Below are 21244 nucleotides of genomic sequence, written 5' to 3'. Positions count from 1 at the left end.
TGTAGGCTGGATGTTTATTCAGTAACTCTACGTGCAGTATTTTTATTGCGTATTTTCACACATAAACACAATGACAAACTCATAACAATATTTATTATACTCTGTTTACTATTTATTCTAAAACAAGTTTGACATTACATGTTATATATCACAGAATATTTGTAATATTTACCACAATTTTAGAAATATACTATTCTGACACAATCGCGTTATAATTTATTTATAATATATGTTTCTGTGGTTATATTTTTAGGGTTTCAACAATATGCCTGGAAACAGCCAGTTAAATTGTCTTGAATACCCCAGCCTCGATATATTTTATGATAACAAAATTACGGCTCTTGTCTTTGATCCATAATGATGATGCCTTGACTAGTCACTGTGGTAGTAGTGTTTTCAGCTCTGGAGGCACTCTTCACTGATGCAGCAATGTCTCTCCCTGTTTGTACAAACACATTTAGTCTATTGTACTAAATATCCAAAGTTATGCACATGCAAGAGCAATATCTTTCTAATGACATCAATAACAAAACAAAAACTGTGAAATACTCACTCTTTCTGAAGCACCGAGGTTCACAGTTGTTTTGAAGACTTGGTGTGCACACTGATGTGTTGCAGTGGATGTACACCTAATAAAACAATACATGTATCAATGACATTTTCATTAGATGTACATTTCATGAAGGATTTTAAGTTGTACCTTCTCTTTTAAAGGCACCCAAACCTCATCATGTTGGATCTTCTTAGCTGGATCAGTATACTCATGTGCAACAAATGCAAACATCTTGAAAATGAATCTCCTATAGTGACTGGGAAAACTGAGCCCTGAGGACGGCCCCACGTTGACCAGGGTGGTTTGGTAACGGTCATCCTGGTAAGGACAGCTGCCAGATTAAAAGAAAGCAGTCCTACATTACACACATTTAAGAACAAAACAAATGCAGACATAAAGTGAGACTAAACACCTAAACTCCACCCATAACCACATTTCAAATAGAGCTTCTAAACTAAGCAGTACCTGAAGGACTAAAGAGGAGAGTGAGAGAGGAGGAAGGGCAGGCCCTGGAGGTATAAGGAACAGAGTGATTGGTCTAACATGTATCTACACTTCAAACTCTGACCCTCAGCCAGGTGTTTATCATCAGAAACACCTGGATGCAGGGGGAGCCAGCACACTCTTAGATTTAGGGGGTTTTGACCAGAAAGACGCAAATGTCCCTAGTTTGCACTAAAGTTGCCAAAAAAATGACTAGGAACAGTAGATAATGCAATTAAAACACTATATGCACAGTTTAGCAGTGAAAAAAAAAAGGTTCCACTTTAATGTTCTAATCTTACCCATTAACCAGCAAGTCCCACTGGGGGAGACTCTGGGGGTTAGGGCTGGAAGTGGCCCAGCAGCGGCCAAGGGTCAACACCAGGTTTGGGTCTGTTCTCTCCAGTAGTCTCACCTCCACATACACGGGGTCCCGGAGCACCTTTGTGACTGGGTACTCACTGTCCGTGTAGTAAGAGGTGTAGGCCACATCCTCTGTTCAGACAAGCACAAACTTACTCACCGCAGCAACATAAGGACATACAGCAGATAGAATAAAGTAGCCATGGAACCCACCCTCCACACAGCCCTTTACTACACATTTTCCATTGCCCAGCCTGAGCTCCACATTCAGAGGACCAGGACCAGCCACAGGGGAAGGAGCAGGGAGGGTGGCCACCTCCAGTACCAGAGCTTCCACTGTGGTTCCAATGTATCTGCACTGGAACATCAGGCTAAAACAGACATGCCAATTTTAGAATCCAATCCAATCCAACTTTATTTCTAATGCACTTTAAAAACAACAAAGTTGACCAGAGTGCAGTACACAACAGACATTTTAAAAAACATAGATAAATGACAAACATACAAATAAATAACTACAAACTGTACACTATAAAAGTCAACATATAGAAGACACATACTAGGTGAACAATGGTACTGTCTTTCTTAGTATATCACTATTTATTCAAGGTTGCAACACTAAACCTTTTAGCCAAAACAAAGCTACAAATAAAACTATACCAAAATTAAAACTAGCTATTTAACCCATCACCTTAATGCATTTACATGTTTCTACATATTTCTGAATTTTTTTTTTATTATTATTATTATTAAAAATAGCCAACTTACTCAAATTGGCTGTCCCTAGTAATGGCTCCATATGGCCCAACAGCAACTTCATAAGAAGATGACATTCGGTTCTCGTAAGTTATCCCGTTTTCGTCCTCCTGCCAAATATTGTGTTAAGTAATGATAATAGGCTCTGTACACAGCAGCTCACTCACTAACAGTTGTGCACAGAGCCTATTCCCTTTATAAAAATAGGATTCCAGAGTAACTCACTGTCACAGTAGTCCCACAGCTTGTAGCAGGGAACTGATAGATGACAAATGCGGAGGTTGTCCCAACAGCTTGGCAGTGCTGACCAGTTCCCAAAAAATGAATGGAATCTAAGTCGATGGTGGGCAATGTGGCATGTCGAGCAACTACCAAAATGACCTGGGCATCTTTTGTGCACTGCAGAGTCACTATTGAAAGAGATGGCCATTACAAATGTTTTCAGTAGTAGTAGTAAAGTAGAACAAGGAGAAACACTCACCAGCTATGCCGTAATAGCACATCTGTCCATCAAAGCAGCAGTTGATGGCCTGGCATTCCGATGCAGTTATGCCAGGAAGCCCACACTGGATTTTTAAATGAGCGTCCACCTCACATGTTGAAAATTCCGGGCCTGGAGGATTCTTTGTGTTCTGGGGGTTCTGGGGTGTCTGGGGGTGCTGGGGTTTCTGAGGGGGCTGGGTGTACTGGGGGTACCGGGGGTACTGGGGGTTCTGGGGGTTCTGGGGGTACTGGGGGTTCTGGGGGTTCTGGGGGTACTGGGGGTTCTGGGGGTTCTGGGGGTGCTGGGGGTTCTGGGGGTACTGGGGATTCTGAGGCTTGTGCGGGTCTTGTGGTACAGGTTTTTGTGGGCCCTGCGGTACTTGAGGTTTCGGAATATAAGGAGAGCTCACCTGAGGAGGCTGATTAGGCTTCTGTGAAGACGGCAGGTGTCCTTGGACCTGGGGGTAGGTGGGGTTAGATTGCTGTTGGGGTGGTCGGGGGTATGCGGGTGGCTGGACGTTCTGGGGAACCTTAGGTTGCTGAGGATGCTGAGGGTCCACGGGTTTAAAATACTGTGCAGTTGCTAGACTACCCAACAATATCACTGCAAGAAGACTAAGACCTACAAGTCTGACTGCCATGGCTCCCAGCTCAGAAATCCACCAGGGGCAATGGGCGTGAGGCTGTGGAAGGTTGGGGGAACAGCTGGACTTTTATACATATGGGTGAGGTACTGCCGGTCAAAAGCTCCTCTCCTATTGGCTGAGCTCAGCCACCAATCAGATTGCCTTGAAATTGGTTGGTTCTCTAAATAATTTTTCATTCTGAAGGGTCACACTGACATTAACATAACATAATAACTGCACATTTTTTATATACTTCAGACAAAGAAATGTATTTTTAATGTATCTTGAAGGCTAGTGCCATGGGCAGGCAAAGGGTATTAGCAGTGACCGGAGTCAAATAGGTTTGTATGACCAGTACTGCAGGTCACACACACGAGTTGTATAACATATGAGATCAGAATAACATGTCTATGTCATACTAAGGTAGAATTGTTATAGAGACACATTTAACAAAAATTGTTTTAAGAATAAACACTTTTTGAAATGTCAATAAACCTTTTCATTTTTATGCTGAACATTAGGAAATATGTGCAGCATAATAATATACATTAGTCACCTAAAGGTATTAAATGTGACACAGCACAACATTCTCTGACCTATTTTACAAACAGGTGATTGCTCCTCTATTGATTTGTTCCAAATAACAAATTTACTTTGGCAAATAATTTTGTTTGACATTTTATGTGGAGGACAGGAAGACTTAGAATCAGATCAGCGTGACATTTTGTTAAACTTGGTGTCAATGAGTCTAAACACTTATAAATGTACAAATGTAATAAATACAACATATTTATAATATATTTTTACTGTATATGTACAACTCTCAGCCCTCCCCCCATAAGCTGCTGGCATAACTCACCAGTGCTGTATGTGGGCCAGAGCGTTGGTGTCCAGGGCACATAGTGACAGGCACCAGAGGGTGGGCCCTTGGGGCATATAAAAGGACCTTCTCAGGCTTCAGGTCCCTCTACAGCACCCAAGGGAGAGCAGTGCTAGCCAGAGCCATGTTGTTGAAGTGCACTGCTACATGCCTTTTGGCACTAGCAATATTTAGCAGCTTCTGTGATGCACAGTGGAAACCAACAAAGCCAAACCCTCAGCCAAACCCTCAGCCAAACCCTCAAACACTCGGCAAGCAGTGGCCCGTAAACCCTCAACAGAGTAAGCAGACCTTTGAGAAGCCTCTGGAATGGAAGTACCCTGAGGACCCTCAGCTGGAGGTCCCAGCCCAGCCCTCCACACCCATTGAGGTCAGACACCCTGTGCCTGTGAGCACTGTGGCGGTAGACTGTAGAGAAAGCTATGTTCATGTGGAGGTGAAGAAGGACATGTTTGGTATAGGACAGTTCATTTATCCTGGAGGCCTCACTCTGGGAGACTGTCCTGTCTCTGCTGAGGACAACACTGGCCAAGTGCTGATCTTCCAGTATGAGCTGCAGAGCTGTGGCAGTGAGCTGAGGGTGAGTCTGAGGAACAAACAGGAACAGCCCAACTCTGAATGCTAAATGTTTGTGGTTTTCTTACAGATGACAGACAACTCCTTCATTTACTCCTACGTCCTGAACTACGATCCTCCAAGGTATGGGGACTCTCCTGTGGTGAGGACGAGCAAAGCTGCTGTCATTGTGGAGTGTCACTACCCAAGGTATGCTTTTTAGAATAGAACTGCCAGACTGAATAACTGCTGAAAGAGAATTTCCTTATTATTACCAAATATACTAACTTACCTTCCTTTAGGAGGCAGAATGTGAGCAGTTTACCTCTTGATCCATTGTGGGTTCCTTTCTCTGCTGTGAAGGTGGCAGAGGGATTTTTGTACTTCTCCCTGAAACTTATGACAGGTGAGCCTGCCCTCTTTCACCTGTCTCAGTATGAAATCTATCCTGACATGGTTTTACTGCACAGAGGACTGGGTGTATGAGAGGCCGAGCAACCAGTACTTTTTGGGCAATGTGATTCACATTGAGGCATCTGTCATGCAGTTCTTCCATGTCCCTCTCCGGGTTTACGTGGACCACTGTGTTGCTACAGCAGCTCCTGATGTAAACTCCCTCCCCAGATATGCCTTCATTGACAATCACGGGTGAGAAGAAGAAATATAAAACACACAGTTACATTCTGGGTTTTCTCTGACACTGATTGTTTGTGTGTGTGCAGATGTTTTGTTGATGGCAGAGTGACACAATCAGCCTCATACTTCCTGCCTCGCACTGCAGAGAACAAACTGCGCTTCCAGCTGGAGGCCTTTAGGTTCCAGGGAGTGGAGTCAGGAGTGGTGAGCACTTTTCCTTTTAGGGCCTGTACCTGACTTTAATTTATTCTTGTCAAGATAAATGCTCTTTACATCATGCATTGTATGGTAAAAGCAGTTCAAATTGAGACTGTAAAATATAATCTATTAATTTTACATAGCATTTTCTCAGGTAATAACTAATACAGAAACTACTGACTAGGGTTGTCAAAAGTATCAAAAATCAGACACTAATCTAAAATTACTATCAATACTAGATTTCCTGAACAGCTTTAGAATGATCGTGAGCTGTACCAGAACACATACAAGACCACATAGACTAGTATACGCCCATGGACCCTATGGAACCTACCTGGACGACTAAGCGATCACACAGATATAACATTGCGTGGTAGTAATATAAAAGAAAGTATTATTATTTAATGTAGAAATTTACATTCTATTATCTAATGAAAGAGTTTTTTTATTATTATAATTGTGGTATGGAGTCCATTCCTTAGTATCAAAAGTTTGAAATGTATTATTGTAACAATACTACTGACAGGGTTACCTTTTATCATCCAATCAGGCACATTGTTACTAAGGATCATGGGAAACCAACTGCATGAAACTATCTCAGACACTTGATTCTCTATCATAGTGCATGTTCAAGAGAGACGAAACAGCAAATAGTAGCAAAGATTGGAGAACTACAGGAAACAACTGCACAGCGTCATCCCTAACAGTTGTTTCTCTGTCATGGTGCAATATTACAGTGGCAGAAAAGAAGTGGGCAGGACTAAAAGCTCAAACTAAAACATGTTCCTCACTCATGGCTTGAAATCTGTCAATAGTAGTGTCAGTGTGCTATGATGAGCTCAAATCTAACCCATTGCTCCAACAGATGTACGTTACCTGCCAGCTGAAAGCCACATCCACTGCACTTAACATCAACGAACTGCACAGAGCCTGCTCATACGTCAACAACATGTAAGTGCTACAAAGAGATAAGAACTTACTTTACATGTTATTAGTAAAGCAAAATTTCAAGTAGGGAGTAAATCTGTTTTAGGTTTCCAGGTATAGATTAACCAAAGCATATTGATACTTTGGCTTATTTATATTGACCAGTACCAGTGTAGGGACAGAAAATGCCACTTATTTGCTTAAAATATGAGACAGTCAAATGTTTTATGGAACGGTTACTTATCCTTGAAGTAACTACAGATCGGCTTTGTCTGAAAAAAAAATCAAACATTATGAGACATTCTAGGCCAAAATCAGTCGGTAAAAAGTCTTATTACCTCCATTTAAAGGCCCAACCATCCATCCATCCATTTTCTTCCGCTTATCCAGAGCTGGGTCGCGGGGGCAGCAGTCTAAGCAGGGACTCCCAGACTTCCCTCACCCCAGACACGTCCTCCAGCTCCTCCGATGGGACCCCAAGGCGTTCCCAGGCCAGCTGAGAGACATTGTCCCTCCAGCGTGTCCTGGGTCTTCCCCGGGGCCTCCTCCTGGTGGGACATGCCCAGAACACCTCCCGAGGGAGGTGTCCAGGAGGCATCCTGACAGATGCCCGAGCCACCTCAGCTGGCTCCTCTCAACGTGTAGGAGCAGCGGCTCTACTCCGAGCTCCTCCCGTGTGACCGAGCTCCTCACCCTATCCCTAAGGGTGCGCCCGGCCACTCTGCAGAGGAAACCCATTTTGGCCACTTGTATCCGCGATCTTGTCCTTTCGGTCATTGCCCAAAGCTCATGACCATAGGTGAGGGTAGGAACGTAGATTGACCGGTAAATCGAGAGCTTCGCCTTCTGGCTCAGCTCCTTCTTCACCACAACGGACCGATACAGCGACCGCATCACTGAAGACGCTGCACCGATCCGCCTGTCAATCTCACGCTCCATCCTTCCCTCACTCGTGAACAAGACCCTGAGATACTTCAACCCCTCCACTTGGGGCAGAGACTCACCACCCACCCGGAGAGGGCAAACCACCTTTTTCCAGTTGAGAACCATGGCCTCAGATTTAGAGGAGCTGATTCTCATCCCAGCCGCTTCATACTCGGCTGCAAATCGCCCCAGTGCTGCAGGTCCTGGCACGATGAAGCCATCAGGACAACATCATCCGCAAACAGCAGAGATGAAATCCTGTGGTTCCCAAACCAGGCCCCCTCCGGCCCCTGGCTGCGCCTAGAAATTCTGTCCATAAATATAATGAACAGAACCGGTGACAAAGGGCAGCCCTGGCGGAGTCCAACATGCACCGGGAACAGGTCTGACTTACTGCCGGCAATGCGAACACAGCTCCTGCTCCGGTCATACAGGGACCGGACAGCCCTTAGCAAAGAGCCCCGGACCCCATACTCCCAGAGCACCCCCCAAAGGACACTACGAGGGACACGGTCGAATGCCTTCTCCAAATCCACAAAACACATGTGGACTGGTTGGGCATACTCCCATGAAATATGAAATTTGAAATATAAAGCTGGTCCAGTGTTCCACGGCCGGGACAAAAACCACACTGTTCCTCCTGAATCCGAGGTTCGACTATCGGTCGGATTCTCCTCTCCAGTACCCTGGAGTAGACCTTACCGGGAAGGCTGAGGAGTGTGATTCCCCTGTAATTGGAACACACCCTCCGGTCCCCCTTCTTATACAGAGGGATCACCACCGCGGCCCAACCAGCCGTCGGCTTAACTGATATCATGAAAATGATACCCAATCCAGCAAATTTTTCAGTGTCAGCGCAATATTCCATACCAGTTTTGTATCGGTGCATCCCTAGTACTGGTGTTGTTGAGTACTAGAACCGAAAAAAAGTTATCCAATTTTTAAGTACTTAAACATAAATGTTGTTTTTTCTGGTTTATAGCATGTTGTATTTTAACTTTAACTTGAAGCAATAGTATTTCCAGTCCTTATCTGACTTATGCAGACTGTAAATAAAAAAGAACTGCTCTGACTACTGTGTCTTACCTCTCAGGTGGAGAGAGGTCAGTGGTGCTGACGCCTCTTGTGGCTCCTGTGAGCATGGCATCACTACACCTATGAACCAGAAACCTATGAATGGGCCAGCGAAACAGTGGCTTGGTGGCGGGTCTGGGTCATCTCAGATAGGTGGGTCAACTTCCACTGGGGCAGGCGGAGGAGGCACGACGGGATCAGGGTCTTATCCTTGGGCCACTGTTGCCAGAAATCCACATCCTCCTACAAGAAAAGCCCGGGACGTAACTACAGAGGAAGGTACGTGCACAGTATTTCAGTAATGTTGAGTACAACTTGGTAAACACTACATTCAAGTTTATTCATATTCAATAACATTCAATAACATCTTTTTCTTCTTTTTTACAGTTTTCGACTGGGAGGGTGAAGTTACTGTGGGTCCTTTTATCATCCATGAGAAAGTAATCAAAGCCTGAGATCTAGAGTCTAATATTTGAAATAAAATAAATAAAATAAATAGTGAACTGTGCAAATATGACCCATTGCTGCTCATAAGTTTAACCATATTAACCTCGACTTTGCAAACAATAAAAATAAGAATACAATAGTGTTAAAACATCTGAAACAATTACCATCCTGTATTAATAGGTGTTAATTTGTTTGTTTTAGCTGTTGTTAATTTTCTGTTAAAGTTTAAATTAAACTAAAATATGTTGCATTGTTTTGGCCGACTCCTTTTTAGTTTTATTTAATCATATTTTATGAAAGTATTCGTAAAGATACCTGCATCCAGGTTTGTAGTGTAATACTTTTGATTAAACCAAAGACGTGTACATTAGTAAAGTGCGCCGTCTTGTGGCCAAAACTGCTCAGCTTTAACACAGCTTCAGCACCACAGACAGCGACAACCTGAAGCTTTGTTTATAGACCTACCGATCGTGCAAATGAAATGAAAACGCATGCAATCAGTCACGCAGTAACAAAACTCAGAATGTTTTCTGTGTTTGTTTTTACTTTCTACATGATATCGATCCCACTTCTCATTTCCTGTGGCATTGTTTAGTCAGCACACTTTCAATCACGAGTTGACTGTATTACTGTTGTAGCTGCTGTCCGGATGAGTCGATGGCTTAAAGGAACAGTTCATAGGCTGAACCCTGCAACTGCGTTTTGCTGAGAATCCCATATAAACCGATACTATAGGCAAGATGGGACAAGCTCAAATTAGATCCAACTTTAAGTCAATGTGATGAGACTTTCCCGGGTGTACTGAGATGTCCATGTCTATATGTGGCTGCATCTTTCCCCTCAATCACGGTGCTGACGTTATGAGCGTCCCCCACCCTCCTCCCCTGCGCCTCGTCTCCGCACCGTTGGCTCGCTCGGTGGCACGCGTTTTGGTTACTGGGGGAGGGAGCACTGCTGTTGGACACTACACTGCGGTGCTGCCATTTTCACGGGGGGACACTTTTCTGTGTGTGGATTTTATTTGTATTTCCTTCAATTTCCTTTCTCTCATCGCCGTGATCGTTCCTTCCTCTCTTCTCCTCCCTCCTCCCTCCTCGTCCCTCCCTCCCGCGCCTGGTGTGTGGATGTTTGACTGCAGATTTGATGGTGGTGCTGAGCAAGCGCGTGTGATTGAAGGCTCTCGGCCGAAGGGGGGCATCAGAGCTGGGGCCAAAATAATCAACCCGGAATCCCGCTTCGTAGCCATCCATCGCCCAACGCGTCCTTCCACCCTGTGCGCTGCGCTTGTGGATGGACTGCGCGCAAGCTGATCGGTGATTTTTCTGCAGTCGCTGTGAGTCATTTGTGGTAAAAGAACAAGAAGATGGCGGACAGGGCTGAGATGTTTTCCCTCTCCACTTTCCATTCGCTCTCTCCCCCCGGATGCAGGTAAAGGATTTTTTGTTGTTGTTGTTTTTTTTGGCACAGCGCGTCAAAGCTATAGGAAGATAATACGCGGCTTTTACGCAGTGACATTGGCAGGAAGATCGCGCCTCGTGGTGTGCTACTGCTGTGCCAGATACATTGCCATATTTGATGCTAGATGTTGATTGCAACCTGCCCGGGCCTAGGTGCATGGTAGCTGAGCAGAACGTGGCGATTTGACTGTTTTGGTGAGGACTCGGTGTTCTCAAACCAACATGGCTGACCCAAAACCCTTGCCATTACATGTATGGAAGATTTGTTTTTGATGACACATGAGTAAGTTGTCGCGACAGCCCTCACTCCTCACGTCCTGCGCAGTCTCCAAGGCCCACGCCCTATTGAGTGCCATCCCATCTATGCAAGGGCAGTGGTAGTGCATGACATACCGGTCTTATCTGTTCTATAGGCGGGTTTAAAATAATCTGGCCTCTGTCTCTAACAATATGTCATTTGTCTGTATGTTGTCATTGTCTGAGAAAGGACAAGGTGGCTGCTGGGGTTCTACTCAACAAAAATCAATAATCTTTAAGGTTAAAGATGGTACACTGGCTTTTAAGTGTAGCAAGTATTGATCTCCAGGGGTAGGAACACTTGAGAAGTGAGTCACACATGAATTTAGATGTCTTATGTCTCTTAAGTATTCTATAGTATGGTAAATGAACTTGTTAGTGTTTTAGTTTTCGTATAATGATATTTTTTTTGACATATCTGGGGTATTTTTTGTTTTCTTCACAAATATTTGGTTAATCAATTTAGGCTGTCTCCCTCTCCACACACAAAAAATAAAAAATAAAATAAATAAATAAAAATGCATGGTTCCACCTTGTGATGTCATTATGTGGTAATCTAAGAAATGCTCCTCTGCGTTTTTATTGTTCATACAAACTCTCAGGATCCATTTTTTTCTATTATTTCTTTGCTCACATTGTCTTCACTAAGATACTTCTCAAGTTAAAAGTTCGTAGCTATTAGTTTTGGTCTAATTTTAAGTTTTTAAAGTGTTTAAAATAAGTTTACAAATCATATATATTTTGCTAATAAATATGTCTGTGTATTGTAAGACAAACATAGAGCTCCACTTGACTTTGTGATAGACATGTTATTCAACATCAAGTATGCTCATTTATTGATCATTACATTTCTATTGAGATTCCAAGTGAGAGGACAGCTCATGGATGATGTCATGTTTGAAGATAAAGGCACATTCAGGGAATAGTGAGTAATGTTGACTGAAGAGCTGACAGGAGCCTGGGGAAAGTCTGGAGAAGATTTATGACTTTATAGTGGAAGAGAGATTAGTCATTACGATTAGCCTTTGTGCACTCTTTAAGTGTCACTGTAACAATATTTAATATAGGTGTTTTATTAATAAGAGTTCTGGTGTTCTGAGGTGACCCGGATGTGCTAGAGCCCACATTCAGCCACCTATAAAAGGGAACCGCCTCCTACGCTCTGTCGCTGCTCCTCTGACTTGACTCCACCTGGCTACGCTGTCAGGCACAATTTGCACATATTTATTGTATCTTGTAAATAAGTGCTCCAGCAGAGAGCTTACACCTTTTGAAGCCATGTCTGCCACTGAACCATAGGTACCACTTTATTAATATATAACTCGCTGCATTTTGTTTTTAATATGATGGTAATTAGTCTTTATTTGGCCCTTATTAATGTATATATTCTGCATAGCCTTATTGCTGCTAATTAGATGTTTAATACTTTCATATTAATATTTAACCTTGCACAGCAACATGGATTCTCGAGACATATGTGATTTCACAAACTCAGCAGAATCCATCTTGGTGAGCCTCCATCGGTGTGACAGAGCTCGACAGGTGGCTGACCCCAATCAGAGAGCAGCATTGAGGCCAAAGGCAAAGCCCCAAGTGAACCAAAACAAACATGGCGCTGCTGAAAGACGTACTTCAGCCTATTTTAGCATCAATATGGACTATTTTGTTTGTGAAAAATGTGCAGAAGGTAAGCACTTGCATTTGTGGGCAGGGAACATGTCTGTGTTTTTCTCTTAACTGGGTGTAACAAAAGTTAGATTTTTTGTCTTATTCCGCTGTTGTGACGCTTCGACCAATCAGACTCAAATAATCATCATGACGGTCTGCATTTTCTGCTTGTTTTCAGAGAGCATCATCTGAGACTGATAATGTGTACAACTCAAGTCAGGGTGACACACATGTCAATTCTGTCAATGAATTAGGATCCTAATGCTAATAATATTGGTAATAAGCTTGTTGTTAAGGACTAGTACCACAAAAATGTTTTTTTTATATATTTTTATTCCTGTGCATCATGTCCTAACATTGTAATCATAAGCAGTAATATGGAATTTCATTTATTTTTTTTCTGTTAGTGCTGTGGGAGACTGGAGATATGGTACGTTGATTCTTTCATTATAGGTGTCACTGAGAGATACCAATCCACAAATGCATGTAATTCAGTTACATAGTGCAAACTCCAGCCCAGACAATATTATTTAATATCAAGTAAATTAAAAGCTGAAACAGTCATTTTGTATTCACCCCATGTTGCCCTATGTCAGTGATCATATCATTTGAATAGGCTGGGTTCATCGGACATCACAGAGTCCCGATAGTTTAACACTGGAGGACAAGTCAGACTTCTATGGTGGAATTTGCTGTTTAACTGTCAGATTGCAGATTTGTTGACTTGGTTTATAGCTAATAATACACAAAAGCCAGTATAAATACACCATTTGTTTTTCACAAGCGCCTCAGAAAGTAGTGCCATTTTTCAAAACTAAATATGTGATTGTTGTCAGTTGAAAGGACACAAGATTAATATTGCAAATTTGTTGAGCCAATCCTTAACAGATAATAATGAGATTCAGCATTTGTGAATCACAAGGATACGTCTTTAAAAAACAGTGAATTTCCCATCGAGTTATATAGGCCCTTTGATTTTGACATTATCAAATTTTAGAACCTGAACACATCCTATCAATGAGCACTTACGTGTGTACAATCTGTTATCCTTATCTCATGAACAGGCTCGGTCTAATCAATAGTTTTTGCCTGACCAGCAGCAGTGACCTCCACTAAAACACAGTCCACTAGCTCTCATTGCATCGATATTGAATTGAGAGCAGTGGACTGTAATCTGAGCTAATCTTTAATGTACCACACAACAATGGAACAGCTTCTCTCTGAGCTCTCCACTCGCTCCAGTTCCACATGAGGTTTTTTCATTGCATATCCACTGAAAATATTGAGCAAAATCATCTTTCTTGTTGTAAGAATAAGGTAGTTTGTTGTACTGTTCCAGGCAAAGCAATGACATCTCTATGGAGACAAGCAGGGACCCCCGCCAGAAAAGTTACATAGTGTATCTTTACGTTCATACAACATTATCAGATTTTTTTAATTTATTTTTTTACATAGCATATCTGCTAGCATCATGTTGACAATAGTCATGCTCCTGTTTGTTCTTTCATAATGCTAAATCTGCACTGTTGTTAGCAGAGGACATCAGACACCTAAACCAACAGTTCATACAGACAGCAAGTCTGTAGAAAAGTGTATGTTTTTCATACACTTACATTTCACTGCAAATATTGAAAATGCTACATAAAAATACATATTCCTAGTCACCCCTGCAAAATTTCACTCAATAGTAATTTTTCATTTTTGTACGCCTTTGTTTGTCACAGATTTGTCAGTTATTGTGAACAGCTCCCATGTTAATCTCTTTTACATAACTCATACATAATCCACACAGCAGCAGTATGTCTTTCCTTTACAGAAGCACATATTTATGACACACCATATTTCCTCCAGGACAGACACAGGACCATTCCAATGCCACACCATTCAAAAGCAGAGCCCAGTTAATCAAGTCAATGGGCCTGCTGCAGTCAATCATGCAGTGAGGACACACACTATACCCCAGTGGCTCCAGTCTGGACAAAGAAAGCCAATCTACTAGTCTTTATTTGAATGTGAAGTAACGTTGGGTGTTATTGTACTGCGTAGGGCTGTGCAGTGACAAAACATTTTGATTGAACGATCATTTCAAATAGTTAGTGATAAGCTTGGGGCTTTTGTATAGAGTGTACATCTTATCAATGCAAAAGCTCTGCAGCTGTTTATAAAGGCTCTATTAATTTATAGGTTTTGTAAATGAAAAGCAATTGAAATTAGCTAACAAATTATGAACTAATGAACTAATCAGCGTCCAACTCCTCCCTTCAGACACATGGGTTACAGTAACTTCTTAACCTGGCTCTCATCAGACTGCTATGTGGAGCTCTCTGAATTGACTTCAAACTTGAACGGCTCTCGCTGTGCCTGACTCTACAGCGGTGCAAAAGGGTTTACTGCAACCTCAGTTAAAATGTTTGCACCGTCATAATGACACTTAATGGAGCGTGTTTTGTTTGCACCCCTTTGAAACTCAAACGCACCCTCAGTCACTTTGGTCTTCACCCAGGCCTGGCTGCTGCTGAAACTAATGGGAACCAGTGATAGTAATCAGAACATTCGAACGAATACTTCCTGCTGATTGGTCAAAGCAGCGAAAGAAGCCAAAAGCTCTAATTTAGTTAAATCTAGTCCACAAAGAACTTCCCTCTACATGTTTTTTACAAACAAAAAAGTCTGTATTTATGCTAAAATAGGCCAAAGTGCAACTGTTGGCGTCACCATGTCTGTTTTGGTTTGTTCAGCGCTGACTTCTGTACCAACCACAGTACTGCCCTGTGACTGATGAGTGTCACCACATGAGTTTGTGAACACACAAAAATCGCAAGAATTAATTTAACTGACAAGGTCAGTATGGAGCCAAAAGAGGCTCATGATCTTTGAAACTGAAAAATGGGAAATCAAGTTTCAGTGCTTAACTGTGAAAAATATATTTGTATTCAAAAGTTTAAATGTATTTATAATATTATTTTCAGATTTTTTTATTTTTTTATTTTTTTGGTCAAGTTAAAATTTCATTTCATTTTCAGATTTTTTTTCATCTGCAGATCGACTTTTCCAGCTTCAAGCTTCAAGTCACTAGACATGAAAGCAGCAGCGGGTTCATGTACCTACTGGCCATTTGATTTTAGTTTGAAATGGAAAATCCAAACTCAGAAAATGATCAAATTAGTTTACATTTCACAATGTGAATTAAAATTTATTCCGAGTAAGCGCATCACTTTCCGGGGGCCAGAGCAGCAGCAGCTCCAGGCGTGGAACTGTGGCTGTCTGAAAATAATATTAGAAATGCATTTTAAATCTTAACTTTTGAATACAAATATTTATTTTTCACAGTTCAACATTAAAACTTGATTTCCCAGTATATATATATCCCATATTCCCATATTGTGCTGTGTTTTTCTTCAAATAAGTATCTAGTTTCAAATAGTTGTAATTGTAGTATTAGTTTGTAGAGTCTAAACCTTTTGAGATTGCAGTAGGGAAGTTTTACTGGGCAAGTCTTATAATGGATTCATTTTATTATTTCCAAATATAGTTATATATGCCAAAAATAGTTATAACAATAGCATGTAAACAACGATGGTCGGTGTCTGTCTTCTAAGTGATGATTTAGCAATGTGTTTTATGCTGGCAGAAACGGCACGCTCTTGTGCTTATTCAGACATTTCATTTCGAAATAGTATGTCTCCTTTTTTGGCAGAATTTATTTTCAAATGATTAATTATTCATACTGAGTTGCTCTCATTTTTTCTGTATTGAAATTCTCACATGTTGAGAAGCCGATGCTCCACTTTTACAGAATGAGACTCTTTGATGTTGTCTGGAGCAGTGGTGGGTATAGTGGTGATGGGGAGCGGTGGTTGTGTATGGTAGTTTGTAAGATGCTTATATTCCCAGTTTTCTCTTTATATTTGAATTTGTGTGTCACTTGTGTAGAGCAGTTGTCACATGTCACTGTCTGGAGAAGTCTTTGTTTTGTATAATAACTGTTTAGAGAGGACATGTTTTATTATGTGTTTCCTGTCTACTACAAGAGCTGGGGTGAAGAAGTATTCACTTTTGGTTTTGTTATTTTTTTCCCCATCAGACTTACCGGTGCAAATGGCACCGGTAAGTCCAAAAGGCATTTCAAGCCTACAGATCCTCATAAATATCATCATATCACAATTTTTCACTGGAGTTTGGCTATTGTGATTAGATTAATGGTCTATGGAGTAGGGCCATTAACATGTTACATTTGATAGAAGATTGTACTAATGTTCATGTTTGAGTATTCTTAAAGGCTGTAAAAATCAGGTATGGCAAATTAGATTTTTACCTGATCTTAAAACCATGAAAAACAGAACTAGCTAATTTTAAATAGTTAAAAAGTTATTCCTCACTTACCTTATTCATTCTGAGCATCCTAATTTTTCACCATAATTAGTTCATAAGAGCTTCCACAACTCTTGACCAGTGTGGAGTTTTGTAGATGCAGACAGTATGCAACAGACATATCTTGACCTCAAGAACTGCTTATACATGTATACTGAGGCAAGACAATTTTTGCTCAAATACATAGCTATGTAGCTCAGCACTTCGTTGTGGTGATGTTTATGGTGACATACCGAGGTTGCCTGACCAGCCAGTCTGATCTGTATTGTTTTACAGTCCTTTCCTTTTTTACATGTAAAGCCACCATGTTTGTTTTGACCATGCATCTCTCTCTCTGGTTAATCTGTCTGTCAATCATGCCCTACTGAAATAGGTGGGACAGGACAGTGCTCCAAACTGGCTGGTCAGTACGTAAAGAGGCAGATGGAACTGGAAGTCCATAAACTTGTATAGTTTTTTAAGTTGTTATATTAGAACAATATTGTGATTTCAAATGTGTCATAGATTATAACAGACAAAAACATATTTTGTCTTCTTTAACGGTCTTTATACAGTCTTTGCATGGATTATACAAGTATTGTTAGTGTCTCACTATAATGCTAATACACGTTCATCCTTGTATCTCTGGCTTTTTACCCATTCGTTAAATCATCCGCTGACAATACCTGATATATTCCTCTTTGTGCGGTGCGCTCCTCTGTTACAATGGACCATGGCTTCATTAGGTTAAAGGGATGACTCACTGCTGTTGTCCGTGTGTGTGTGTGTGTGTGCGTATTACTGGAGATGGAAGCCAGGGGGATTGATTGTGTAAATGTTTCAGAGGGCAGCCCATGTAAGCTGGCGTCCTTGAATGCCAGAGGGGACCAGGTGCCGTGGGCTAAAAGGCACCTTAATTACAGCGCGCTAGCTAGGACACCCTCCGCTCAGGCCAATGTGCTTATTTCACAGATTGGATTTGTAGCATGATGGATACGAGGCTATTCATCTTGCATAGGGCTATTACGTAAATGCTATTGGGGTTTTCCTCCAGTTCAGTTGGATGTGGTGTGCTATGTAACCTGAACTGTTAAAACTATCGTGTACAGTGGGGCAATGGTAAAGCAGTTGGTGGGTTAGAAACTGAAAGTAGAAGTAAAGATAAATGCAATTTAGTTTATTAGTTCATATTTAAGTCTTTATGTCAATTCAAAATTTTAAACGTGAGCTTTGAACCTTTTGAGAACTATTATTAAAACAAATCTAATCACAATCGCAATGTTTGATCCAAATCGTTCATTCGTTCAATCGTCTAATGCAATTTCCACCAATCCAGTAGTACATTTTCTGGCATAAATAACCACTTGTTTTTCGAATTGTGTGACGGCGTTCTTTCTGTGATCGGTGAGTGCAGTACCCACAGTTCTTAGGTCTGTAGTGCATGCATTGAGATGGTGGAAATGCTTTACAAAAATGACATGATAGAAAGGACACGGTGTAGTCTCTCAAATGTCCTGGCGTGATTCAGTTTAGAGAAGGTTTCAACGGTGGTCATCTGGTTGTCATGATAGAAAGTATTAGTTACACTGGCCAATCTGCAAACAACACGTATCTATTCCCTCTGTTGTAGATGATGTTAAAATAAGTTCTATAAAAACTACATGCCCACCTGTGCATTTCTATAGTATCTTAATCATACATCCATTCACTCTCTGAGAATAATTCTGAAACACAAACACGTAATTGACAGTTTAGCTTGAATTCAGAGCATGTTATGACAGTACTGTATGGATATGGGTATGAGATATGACAGAATAACAGGCAGTGTAGCATTGTTTTGGCAGAAGAGCAGAGGCAGGGAAGCGGAAGAGTGGTTTGTGCTGATGTTTTGAATGCCAAGGTTTTGATCACATTTGGACTATTCTAATAATCTGATTCAATAACGAAATGGCTTGATTTAAAGGGCATATGACAGTTTTGATAATTATTACATGAATTAGAGTGATAGTAACTGTGGTAAATATTTATCATAGTTTTACATTAAGTGTGGGTAGAAAAAAAAATGTAGAGAAAACTAAATCTTCAATGTAATCATATCATGTCTTTTATGGAAAGTGTAGCCATATACAAAAATGTGGAAAAAAAAGTCTGGTGCATGATGTGTAGTGTGTATCTTCTATTTGCAATCCTGTAGAGTGTATACAGTGTGTAGAATAAATAATCACCAATTAATGGTTAATTTTGATATTTATTTCTTGCAGCTCATGCATTTGAATGAGACAGTGATTTACTGGGATTGGACTGTTTTCTTGTTTTTGTGTCAATGGCATAAAATAGTTTCAATATTACCGTTTTTATATGCTTGCTTGTGCAGTCGGATGGGTGCAGAAATATAATGTGAAAATGAACGTTGCCAGTGTGTTTTGTAGATTTTCTTTCTGAATATTCCTCAGCCATTGTTTCTGTATTTACTATAGTAGTCATCTGAATCTTAAGGCTATATTTATCCACACACCATAAAATCTGCAGAAAAACAGCAACATACATTTTGGGCAAGCCAGCCATCTGACTTTCCTTCTGTAGAAAGGCCTACGCTATGTGACACTAATGTACTAATCAATGGACCAATCACAGCGCAGGGATGTGATGTCATCTGAAACCAAGAAAAATCTATAGATTCTTACCAGATTTTAGGTGTGTAAGCAGGGCCGGGCAACATGGTATAAAATGTATGATTCTCTTCCTCATAGACAACATTTTAATACTTTCCTGTACTTCAAGTGGAACTAAAGACTAAATCTACCCTTTTTTGCTTTTAAACTGTGTGCATGGTGTTTTAATAATATTGTCTACATTTACATTTACAGTAATTCCTTTTGGCTATTTTAGTGCAAAATAGGTATATTCTCAGCTTTCTGATCAAAAATTGCCAAAAACTTTTAGTGGCCACTGCAATTTGGCTGCAGAGGCAGAGTTTGAAGTGTGGATACCTGTGCTCAGGTCTCTGCACTGGCTTCCTGTAGCTCAAAGAATAGACTTTAAAGCAGCTCTGCTTGTGTATAAGTCTCTCCATGGCCTAGGTCCAAAGTACATCTCCGACATGTTAGTGTTATATGAACCATCTCGCACACTGAGAACTTCAGGGACCGGCCTCCTGCTGGTGCCCAGAGTCAGGACTAAACATGGGGAATCAGCATTTAAGTTTTATGCAGCTAAAACCTGGAACAGTCCTCCTGAAGATGTGAGACAGGCCTCAACTTTGACAATGTTTAAATCCAGGCTCAAAACAGTTCTGTTCAGCTGTGCATACGACTGAAAGGGTTTTATTCTGCACTCTTCTGTTTTAATGTTAATTTTATGATGATTATTTGTGATTATTTATGTTTTAATTTGTGTGATTTTAATGTCTTTCTTATTCTGTAAAGCACTTTGAATTACCTTGTGTACGAATTGTGCTATACAAATAAACTTGCCTTGTCTTGCCTAGACCAATCACACAGATCCTTACACCTCCAGACCCCAACTCTTCCTCCCCCTCATTCTCTTCTTTAGTCCTCCAGGTACTGCCCAGTTTAGCAGCTCTGTTTGAAATGTTGTTGTGTGTAGAGTTTAGGTATTTAGTCCCACTTTAAACAAGACTCTTGAGCTGATAATTGACCGTTTTAAACAATTAGATCTTGATTGATTTGAATTCTATACACTGTATGGTATGTTCAATTGTATTTTAACCTCCAGAAGTTTGTAAAGTAAAGGTCATAAAAAAAGCCACAGTGCACCCCTCACACAGAATGCATGTGTGCACTATTCTGTCACTATTGTTAGATAATGAAACATGACACTGTGTGAGGAAATGAATGCTGACCTTTTATCTTCTTTTGCGTCTGTCTGCTTTGGTTGTGGTCAGCAGACTGTAGTGACCATGTGAACCCAAGGGTAGACAAACACCCAAGGGTAAAGCTTTTAAAGCCCCATTTCCCAGCACCTACTTTCTGACACAGGTGTTATTTTGAGCAAAAGACACGGATAGGTGAGGTTCTCTGCCTTAGATTTAAGGCTAATAGTCGATGTGTTGAAAAGTGCAATATTTTGGCCAACTGAGATATTTCTGTGGTTTGTGGCTATACTGACCATGGGCTACACTGACCATATGGTGCAGTATGACCCTCCACACGTGCTCTGTCCACTCAGAGCTACTCTGTTTGGTGCTGATGCTGGATGAAAGTGTACACCGCATGCTTGTTCCCAAACCCCCATGAGCTCTTCCTGCCATGCATGCTTGCTTAACAGCAGAAGCTCTTGTGTTGGACTATTATGCACATCTCCAAAGGTCATTCATATAAACTTGTGAATGACGTAATAAAAGACATTTCCACACAAATCCCATTGTGATGACGACACTCAAAGTTTCCATGTTACTCAAAGTCTGGCTGCTCATCACGAGCAGCAGCAATGACCCGGCCGCTCTCCACAGTGAGTCAGTCGCAGTGTAGCCGATGAGGGCACTTCCCAGTCTCGCTAGGCCGGAGAGGCATTCTGTCTGTAGCCTTGAGCAGTGATCCCACTCTGC

The 21244-nt window shown here is 41.2% G+C and overlaps 4 protein-coding genes across 5 annotated transcripts in view; 2 read left to right on the top strand and 2 right to left on the bottom strand.

Annotated features, from left to right (window-relative positions):
* The window catches only part of cpt1b (carnitine palmitoyltransferase 1B (muscle)), a 74076-nt gene that overhangs the window by 25732 nt on the left and 27100 nt on the right, over nt 1-21244 (bottom strand). The window lies entirely within an intron of this gene.
* Nucleotides 193-3312, bottom strand: LOC117372321 (zona pellucida sperm-binding protein 4-like). Its single transcript, XM_033968113.2, has 8 exons — nt 2637-3312; nt 2381-2565; nt 2168-2265; nt 1613-1770; nt 1339-1531; nt 701-884; nt 554-629; nt 193-439 (listed from the first exon to the last, which is right to left on the bottom strand). The coding sequence occupies exons 1-8, from the start codon at nt 3277-3279 to the stop codon at nt 333-335; spliced, it is 1644 nt and encodes a 547-aa protein (XP_033824004.1). The 5' UTR covers nt 3280-3312; the 3' UTR covers nt 193-332.
* On the top strand, nt 4240-9061 carry LOC117372322 (zona pellucida sperm-binding protein 3-like). The gene is made up of 8 exons (XM_033968114.2): nt 4240-4724; nt 4791-4909; nt 5002-5105; nt 5170-5347; nt 5422-5539; nt 6399-6484; nt 8478-8737; nt 8846-9061. The coding sequence occupies exons 1-8, from the start codon at nt 4269-4271 to the stop codon at nt 8911-8913; spliced, it is 1389 nt and encodes a 462-aa protein (XP_033824005.2). The 5' UTR covers nt 4240-4268; the 3' UTR covers nt 8914-9061.
* The window catches only part of mapk8ip2 (mitogen-activated protein kinase 8 interacting protein 2), a 39867-nt gene continuing 28511 nt past the window's right edge, over nt 9889-21244 (top strand). For both annotated transcript variants that reach the window (XM_033968312.2, XM_033968311.2), the window contains exon 1: nt 9889-10333. In XM_033968312.2, the coding sequence (XP_033824203.1) occupies nt 10269-10333 (65 nt within the window). In that variant the 5' untranslated portion in view covers nt 9889-10268. The remainder of the gene's footprint in view (nt 10334-21244) is intronic.

The sequence above is a fragment of the Periophthalmus magnuspinnatus genome, chromosome 6, assembly GCF_009829125.3.
Source record: "Periophthalmus magnuspinnatus isolate fPerMag1 chromosome 6, fPerMag1.2.pri, whole genome shotgun sequence".
NCBI classification, from domain to species: Eukaryota; Metazoa; Chordata; class Actinopteri; order Gobiiformes; family Gobiidae; genus Periophthalmus; species Periophthalmus magnuspinnatus.
The sequence above is the reverse complement of the archived record's forward strand: the minus strand, read 5'-3'. Positions and strand labels throughout refer to the sequence as shown.